At 36.4% G+C, this 9,399-nt stretch overlaps 1 protein-coding gene and 1 pseudogene across 1 annotated transcript; one reads left to right on the top strand and one right to left on the bottom strand.

The window, feature by feature from the left end:
* Positions 1 to 584: 584 nt before the first annotated feature.
* LOC147296043 (uncharacterized) lies at positions 585 to 1,686 on the bottom strand. The gene has a single exon (XM_086250177.1). The coding sequence runs from the start codon at positions 1,612 to 1,614 to the stop codon at positions 661 to 663; it is 954 nt and encodes a 317-aa protein (XP_086106303.1). The 5' UTR covers positions 1,615 to 1,686; the 3' UTR covers positions 585 to 660.
* A 1,692-nt stretch (positions 1,687 to 3,378) lies between these two features.
* Positions 3,379 to 6,667, top strand: LOC147296042 (uncharacterized; annotated as a pseudogene).
* Positions 6,668 to 9,399: the final 2,732 nt, after the last annotated feature.

Here is a 9,399-nt window from a genome sequence, read left to right as displayed (position 1 = left end):
CTTAGTTTTTTTTTTTTTTTTTTTGTCAATTGCTCTTTTAGTTCTTAAATAAATATGGGATATTTAGCCATTTTTATTTCATATTCTTTTTTTTTTTTGGCCAAGATTTCATGTTCTTTAGTAAAAAAGATAAGTGGCATCCCATTTATAAGAAGTAATTTATGAAAAAGGGTTAAAAAAAACATAGTCACGAAGTTTTCAATTGATGCTTGAGCTTAAGAAATGAGATTCTCAAACTAAACCTATAATATTACATCATAAAGAATTCACTAAAAATAAACTAATGATAAAATCAAATATATATAAAAAAAACAAGGTAAAGTTTATAATCAAATCAAATTTTTCACAATTAATAATTTCGAAGATATAATAAATTGCCTCTCTCTTTCACCAATAACTTTTCATATGCACACCCAACACAAAAGAGTAGACTGAACCTAAAGATAAAACCCACCAATATTCAATATATGAAAACCAAACAATTTCCCACACCAAACAAATCTATGTTTTAACTAATTAAACCAACATTATGGCTACTCACATATCTAATGGTATGTGGCTACTAATTAAATAATGGTATCCCATTCCCACCAACCTAATTAATTTGTACACATACATTCCTAATAAATCACATATCTATGTACCTTGCACTTTTACTGTCTACCTTTCCATCTCTATGGACACAAAGGCTGTTTTTTCCATTTGATTGATAAAACTCTTTGAGGCTCCGAGCTTACTTTCTTTCTTTTGGGATTCAACACCATCTGGGTCATCTTCTTCTTCATCTTTCAATTCCCTTGATAGTGAAAAATACTCAACCTTTTCGCCATAAAATTGAACCAAAACCATATAGAGGGACACTCCAAAAATGACTATTCCAATCAAGAACCAACTAAATTGAAGGTTCACTAAGGACTTGGCTCTGTGGAGTGCCTCCTCGCCATGGCACCAAACCACACGGTGACCCTCTTCCAAATTCATGAAGCAACCTTTGGGGATCAACCCTGGTGTCCAAAGCATGAACCCCATGACCATAAGCCAAACACCTTGGAAAGCTATGCTGAGGGACCTCACAAAGCTGACCAAGAAACTCTTGGGGAGGCCAATTCCCATAAGGGTTGTGGTTAGAGAAACAAGAACCACAAGCTGTAGAAGCATGTGGTATTGGCCTTCAGGGCCCATGTGGTCAGCAGAGTGAAGGTGAAAGAGGAGGAGCTGCTGTGCAAAGGCTATGGCCCCAAGGAATTGGGTCAAAGCCTGTTGGGCTTTTGGGACTACTTTGTCAAGAAGGATGGCAAAAGCTGCATAGACCAAGAAAGTCATGGAGATTGAAGAGTGCTCAAAGTTGTGTAGATGGTTGGAGGGGATGGTCCCATCATCATCAAAAGGTTGATGTTTCTCTGGGCTTATGAAGAGTTCCATGGCAATGGAGGCAGAGGAGCCTCCTATGATCACGAGGAGCTCCAAGTACTTGAACTTGGAGGTGGGGAACCATGGTGGAGCTGTGTAGGAGTTGGGTTGGTGAGCATGCATCATGATGTGATTGAAGAGGTGCCATAAGCCAATGAGAAGGAACCCAAAGCCTGGTACTACATGCCCAACTAAAGTGCCCATTTCCAATGGTTTTGTGATGATCACAACTCTTTGATAGAATTCTTGCACTTGCTTGTTGTGTTGGCCTTTTGAGTTTTGATGGATAGAGGGAGAGAAAGAGATAGAAATTGAGGACGGGGTTGTTCTAATGTTGTTTAAGGTTTGAGGGAAAGGAAAGGAGGGAGTGATGGAGGAGGGTGGCAATTGGGAGTGGGTACGTTTTAAAAGTTTTTAGAGGGGATTGGGGGGTTACGAATCATGAACAAGGAAACTCAATGCTTTGCCTCATTGCTTGACTTGGACTACAACAGCTGCCACTTTATGTCGTATAATCTATAATCCAAACAATCAAAAGACCAATTAATAATTTTATTTTGAAGAAAGTAATAATTTTATTTGTGCAGACACTGTACTCGCTTGGTTTTGTTCATGCATATTACAAAAGGAGCTATATTTTCGGGGTATTGGTGCCTCCAAAATAAATGAAGTCATGTTGGGAGGGTATTTTGGGGATTCCAAAGTTTGGGATTAATGTTGCTCATTGCCCGCCTCTCGAGGACCTCAGCTTATCCAGCTAACTAAACACCCAAAAGGATCATGCACAAATATGAAATTTCCAAAACTGTCCATAAAGTAAAACTAAAATTACAAAATGATGATCCCCTTATAATCATCGTTAATGTCACTTGATGATGATTTATTTATTGCAACATCTAAGTAAAAGAATTAGATTACTAAACTGTGTATATATATTTAGTTGCTTACCAGCAGCAAAGCAACCACGATGGGTTTTTTTTAGAAAGTAATTACTATTAAAATTAGGAGCATTCATGTATGGTTAATGTCATAGACTCATAATTGAAGCAATATTAATGTGTTGATCATGTGGCATGATGCATGCATGCATGTGCCATGCTAAATGCGAATTGCAAAGCTAGCTAGCTGTCCGCTACTCAACGATAATTGAATTTAGGTATCACTAATTAATCTATTGCAAGTGCCATAAAAAATATAAAAATAAGAGAAACAGCCTATGAAGACCGGAACACTCCAAATCGGTGTTCTAAAATTGATATCATTAATATAAATTGAGATGTTAATTGTGAAATCCAAGATTAATATTGAAAGTATCTAATTGCTTATGGCTATCCATTTAATTATTACACAAGGAGAACAAGGACCTTGGTTGGTTTTTTATTTATAAGGACCCATCCCTCGTTACAAGCCAATTACGCAAAGACACATATTGACTTAAAAGAAAAAACTGATTAATAAAGTAAAATTCAACATGCGTCAAGCATGTGTTACAAATCAAATAGATGATGGCATACCAAAAGCCAATATGTGGGACTTACACATGAGGGACAAAAGCCACGTACCTGCTGCACTAGGCGTGGATATATCATATATTGTACTATGTTGCGCTTGTAAGTATAAATACAATATAGTTTAATTAATCGTCCTGAATCCGCCACTCTCAGTCTCTAACTAACTCTGCCCCGCTTCCCTCCCAATTTTGTCTCTTCGTCTACTTCATAGAGAAAAAGACCAGAGTCACCATACACTGAAAAGTGAAAATACAAAACTCGGACTCGGAGCAATGGAGCTCTTCAACTCGACTCCAAAAGCTCCTCAGAATCGCTAGACCGCAGCAGTGTATCGAAGCTCCTCTACCTCTGCTGTAACTTCGACTCGGCTGACTGCGCCGCCTCATTACTCGGCGGAGAGCTCGGAACGGCGCCGTTGGTGAACGATTTGGACGAGTCGGGAAAATCGGCGCTGCACATGGCGGCGTTGGCTCACGCCGTGAAGTGCGTCGTCGTTTTGCTCAAGAAACACGCTCGTACGGACCTCAGGACCGGGGACGCTCTGGCACAGCTACCTCTGGAGCTCTCTCTTCCTAGCACAAGGTAACCAATTAGAACGACGTCGTTTTCTCTGGGTCACGACCTCTTCGGCTCGTCTTCCCTATAAACACCACTGCAAAAATTGCTTTACATTGAAAATTTGCTTAAGAAATGTCGATCATTGCCTCATTGGTCTTGTGATTTCAGGTTGGATGTGATTTGGAATCCCGATGATTTCTCCGTTGAGGACTTGATCGCTCTCATCAGTGAAAAGGTTCCTTTTCTTGAATAAATAAAATAAGCGCGTGTTAAGGCTGTTTGGTTTCCTACAAAGTTAATAATAGATAATCCATAGCTGTAACTTCGAATACAATCCAGAAGGAAATGTGTCCAAATTGCATGAAAAATTATTTGCTAATTGAACAGGGCCTCAAGAGTCAAGTCCTGTTTTTCAACTATTGAGTGAGCAAGTACCACGTATATGATTTACTTCCTCCATGTAGCGTTGGAATCAAATTGTGATGTGTGACAAGAAATTGTTGAAATTTGATAGCTAGGAGATGAAGCTGTCATTCAGTTGCTTCTGAAGACAAATATAGATGTAAATGATGCTGATGCAGAAGGAAATTCTGCTCTTCACTGGATTCTTAAATTGTCGAGATTGTCATGTCCACAGCAGATCAAGTATCTCTCTCTCTCTCTCTCTCTCTCTCTCTCACTCACACACACACACACAAACTCACAAACATACACATACACCCACAAAAAACAGATACAGATGCACATAGTTCATTACCCTAATAAATTGCGATTGCCTTCTCCCAGAATTTTATGGCTTCTTCTTAAGCATAGCGCCCGAGTGAGCCAAAAGAATAAATTGGGATTAACTGCCTTTCATATTGCTGCTGGTAATGGTAATTCAGAGGCACTTCAGGTATTGAATGTTTTCTCTTCAGCTTACTTTTTCAATTTTCTAAATGCATCAACTTCCTCTTGGCAACCAAAAATAGACTAGCAGCTTTAACTTGTCCTGGAAGTCATTGTTATCGACTTTGACCTGATTGACAGGTCCTTCTATTGGAAGACCCGGATGGTATTCAGTATAAGACAGAAGTTGAAGAAACCCCACTGTTTTTTGCTGTGAAGAATGAGAGAATGGAGTGTGCTGAGCTTCTTTTGAGCTGGGGTGCAAATACTGAAATTCTCAATCTGCGGTAAGAAACAATTGAACCGTTCCCATCCAGTAAAATTTTGTTAATCTTTTCAGTAGTTATCTCTAGGAATTAAAAATTTGAATGCTAATTTGCTAACATTATTTGAACATGTCTGCAAATCTGTTAACATTACCAGTAGACAAAGACCTATAGACCTGACAACCTCGCAAGATATGTGTTTCATATTGCTGAACCCAACCAGTGTTGGCCTCGGTAAGTTGAATTTCTAAATGTGTATAAGGAAATAATGAAGCAGCTGCACCAATCAATGTAATTCTGTATAGTTGATTCACATTCCTCATTTTCGATGTGCAGTCAATAATGCTCTCCCCAATCAACATAAATGTACTGCTTGTGCTTGTTCACAAGGCACCTGCGAAGCACTTCTAACCATGACAGATGAAGACACCTCTACTGAAAGGTGAGGTGACCACTGTTATGTCAAACTTGTGTGATATATATGAGTTTGTGTGTGTGGTGTGAGAATGCTTGCGCCTTGCACGTTTATGTCTATACTCTTTATATGTGCTCAAGTTTCTACTGTCTGGGAATGCTAGAATTATTCACTCAAGCACCAAGGGAGAGATTTGTAAATTCTTCGACAAGAGAAGTATCAGAGGAGCTAAGTGCTTTTATGCACATGGTGAGGAAGGGTATCGGAAAGTGAAGCAGGGAGCACACCAGATTCATTCTAATTCTGATGAACAACTCAAACGCAAAGTCTTTGTAGGAGGACTTACTCCTTTAGTGCACTCTGGTATGAAAACTTTTATAAAAAGCATTTTGGTATTATTAATTATGTATACTCAAGCATTGATCAACAATTTAATTAATAGATAAATTCGATTTCATTTTCTGGATAACATAATTTTCTTATTTTACAATATCGGTGCTTTGGATTTGTTACATTTAAAGAGGAGAAATCTGTTTCAGCAGCAGCCCAAACAAACTATGTCATAGACAAGCAATTTGAAATAAAAAGTGTGCCACCAAGACCGCTTTTAGCAGCTGAGTTAGAGAAAATGTCACCTCCACTACAAGAACAAGAGAAGAATTGCCAATCTCAACTTACAGCCCAGGTAATAAGCCTAATTTTCTCCTTCGTGCTATTTTAGAACCTGACTTTTTTCTTTTCTTTTTTCATTTGTTTTTTTCCTGGATTCGTTTAATATTTTTTTAATATTATTATTTTCTTTGTTTAATAGCCAGGAGATGACGTTGTAGGAACTACAATCCTCGTATTTTTTGTGGCCACTAATGAAATTATCGTGGGTGTTGATTCGAGAGGAACAAATCGAGATACCAAAGATATAGGTACGTATTTGCTAACTTTACGTTCCAAGAACCCAAATATATAGGATTTATTTCCTAACTTTGTGATGTTTTCAGTTTCAGATACGCATGAAAAATTTTGTGAAATAGGTAATCATATTTTCATGACGTTGGCGGGAAGCTTCAAAAGATGTGTTCGATTGTTGGAGGATTTAAAAGATTTGGTAAGGGTTTTGTATATACACATGTTTTTTTTTCCATATATGCATGCATGTTAATAAGTATTTTATATCTAGTGATTTAATAACACAGGTCAAGCATAATAAGACCACCACAGTTGGGGAGGCAGCTCAACATGCGTTCAAATTTTTTGAAACAAATAAGATTTGGAACACCGGACATTTTTTTGTTGCTGTAGAAAATAAGGTAATGAAATCTTGCATACATTAAAAGTTTTACTTTATTTATTTATTTATTTATTTATTGTTTGTTGGATGCGTGCAGGTGCCAATAGTATATATTCTTGAGAATTATGATAATCGCAAGCTCTATCTAATTGAGGATCGACCCGAAGCACTTGGTAGTGGTGCAAGACATGTCCTCCCTTTTTTGCATGACGAGTACAGATCCAACATGAGTGTAACGGATGGGCAAGAGTTGGCTGAATTAGCTCTACTACAAGCAGCATTGGCTGATCCTCGTACCGGGGGTAGACTCAATGGTAATCTCTACCTTTTTTGATTTCAAGTTTTTGTACTCCATTTTATATAGTCATCCCTTGGCATGATTTCAAGAAAATAAACATAGGAAATTTGATTTAAATTTATCTTTCTTGATAGTTTATCATATTGATGCATCGGGATGTACGACTTTGACCTGCGACCATGTTCCCATCGTCTACTTAAAATATTATGGCAACAGTAAGTTGGGTGCAGCTGCACATTCAATTTTCTTGCTTTCTAGATCAGCCTCAACTAATAACAAGATTAATGAATGGTTCTCTCATGTATGTAAAGTTGATATACAGCGTTTGCATATTTTAGGAAAGTTTAGAAATAATTACGTATTGAGGCGGGTAGTAGTGAGTGAAGAATTCGATGTGAATTTTATAATGAGTGAAGCTATTGATGGAGAGACCCCTGACTTGGACGCTACAAAATATATGTACATTTATGATGATCTTTTTTGGGTCAAGGAAGCATCAAAAGAGTTTTTACAACATTTATGTAATAACGATTGCACATTGGTTTACTAATGATATTGTGAAACCCTTTGATTTCTAATATGTATTTGTTAATTGTTAAATCTCATGAGAATGTTATTGGTTCAACCGGTCATGATGATGCAATTTGGGATGGCTTCAATCCCCATTTTCTTCTTAGTTAAGATGTAATTGTACAATAGGCTAAAAGCCATGATTCATATCGTTCACTCGTAGGAGGTTTTGGAGAATTTCAAAGGAAGCAGCCCCTTCTTTTCTTTCTTTGTATTTTTCTGGGGAATGTACTTACTATATACAGTTCAGCTGAGCATATATAGAATCACTCTGCAATTACTACTACATGAAATTCCAACTTTCTTAATGCAGAAGCTGCACTTTTTTTTCACCAAATTAATTACGATAAATATATATAATGAACATTAATTTCTTTCATTCGTGTTAGGTGACTTTTCTTTTTATAGACAAGTTTATGCAAAATGGTTTTTGTGATTTGAAATATATATTTTTTGGTAAATGGTTTTCTTTATTTGTGAGAAAAGAGTGGGAAATTGAGTGCATAGTGAAAGAAGTATTAGTGTAGTATTTTTATCGCACTATTGGTGTAGCTTTGAAGGGATAAGAGTTGGTGCTTATTTTTAAGACGTTTTACTATTGCTTTTGATGGTGTAATTTGCAGCTTAGTGTTGTTAATTTGGTCATTGACCACTATGATAATATACTTGGTTATTGTTGAATAATTTCTCGACTACAATAATATAAAACAATTCGAAAAAAAAAATTTCAAAACTCTCTCCTTTGTGTTCAAGTTCAACATTAATTAATTATGATTCAAACTGTTGCAGTCCAAAAATAAATTTTTTTATGCAAAGGGCAATGGGTGGTGGGTGATAAGGTATTGGCGTTGGGTGTTAAGTGTGTTGTTGGGTATAAATAGCAGAAATATGTTACGTTGGTTTGTTGAGTTTTAGTAAGGGTGTTTTTGGAAAAAATAGTGGGTGTACTAATAAGTTTTTAAACTTTTTAAATTGAGAGTGGGTGTAAATAGTGTGTTGGGTTACAAATAAAAAAGTTGAGTCCGAATAGCGACAAAAAAAAAAAAACTTATTCCCACGGTAATACCTATCCTACAACTATAACTTGCACATAATTTCTATCACTATATTTAAATTTTCACACGTTAAAAGATATGTTTAAATTAATGTAGTTTTTATATGAAGATTTTCATCAAATGATCTTGTTTTTCAAGTGGGTGTTTGAGTTTTTTTAGGTGAAATCTATGTCATTCTGTTTAGTAAATCAGAGTCAAGCAAACATTATGTTGTGTGGCCTTGCCCCACAACACTTAGGAATTGTGTTTTGTTGTGCGTACTCACATCTTACTATAAAATAAGGGGTTAAGGGGTTGTAATCGTGTTGTGTTTTGTTTAGGTCAATTCATTCTAGGTTCATGTTGAGTATTAGTCAAATACTCAAATGGTATTTCATGTTCAGACTAAATGTATTACTTATACATTTGCATAAAATAAGAAGTTGCTTAAATCTATGGGAAAAAATCCTCTAAGTTTATAAGATTTTAAGAATATTCAGTTAAAAAAAAATTCATAGATTACAATATTTAAAGCTAATAGATATTTGATTTAGTGGATGACACATAATATTCTATTTGTAGGAAGAACTCATGGACCGACAATTGATGAAAAAAAAAAAATGATGAACAAAACCATTTTCATTATATAATACTAATTAAAATAGATTTGTAATGTCAAATTGAGCTACTCGTTTTTAACGCTAACCTAAATTGTGTTCTTACTTCTTACGTGTCGGGAATTACATATTTACATATCGTTGTTGTTTATATTTGGGTTAACTTGGAGGGGCATAGGGCCCAACAACTAAAAGTGGCCACTGGGACCTCTACAAGTAGAAGTAGTGGGCTTGGCAACTCCAATGATTTCATGATGCCGTCCATCAAGAAAGGCCCATGAATTTGGGGGAGTGTTATCTAGAAGCCAGCAGGCCCGAAACCATCTCAAGCCCAAATAAAAAAAACGTTAGCTAATTGGTGGAGAAAAAAGTAGTAATGGGACCATGGCAGAAAAAAAAAAAAGTAGTAATGGGACTGATCGAAAAAATAAAAAGTAACAAAGAAAAAAAATAAGTAACCGTTGAAGCGTTTCACCTGCCATGAGTTTTCTTCTCCGCGTCAAATTGAGAACGAGGGAGAGCAAACCCAAAACCCAAACTCCATGAC

The sequence above is a fragment of the Dryas octopetala genome, chromosome 1 (genome assembly GCF_963921425.1).
Source record: "Dryas octopetala chromosome 1, drDryOcto1.1, whole genome shotgun sequence".
Taxonomy (NCBI): Eukaryota; Viridiplantae; Streptophyta; class Magnoliopsida; order Rosales; family Rosaceae; genus Dryas; species Dryas octopetala.
Note: the sequence above shows the minus strand (reverse complement) of the source record. Positions and strands in the feature narration are given on the sequence as shown.

Coding starts and splice junctions, on each gene's coding strand:
- LOC147296043 (XM_086250177.1), bottom strand. CDS start 1,614: ATGGGCACTTTAGTTGGGCATGTAGTACCAGGCTTTGGGTTCCTTCTC.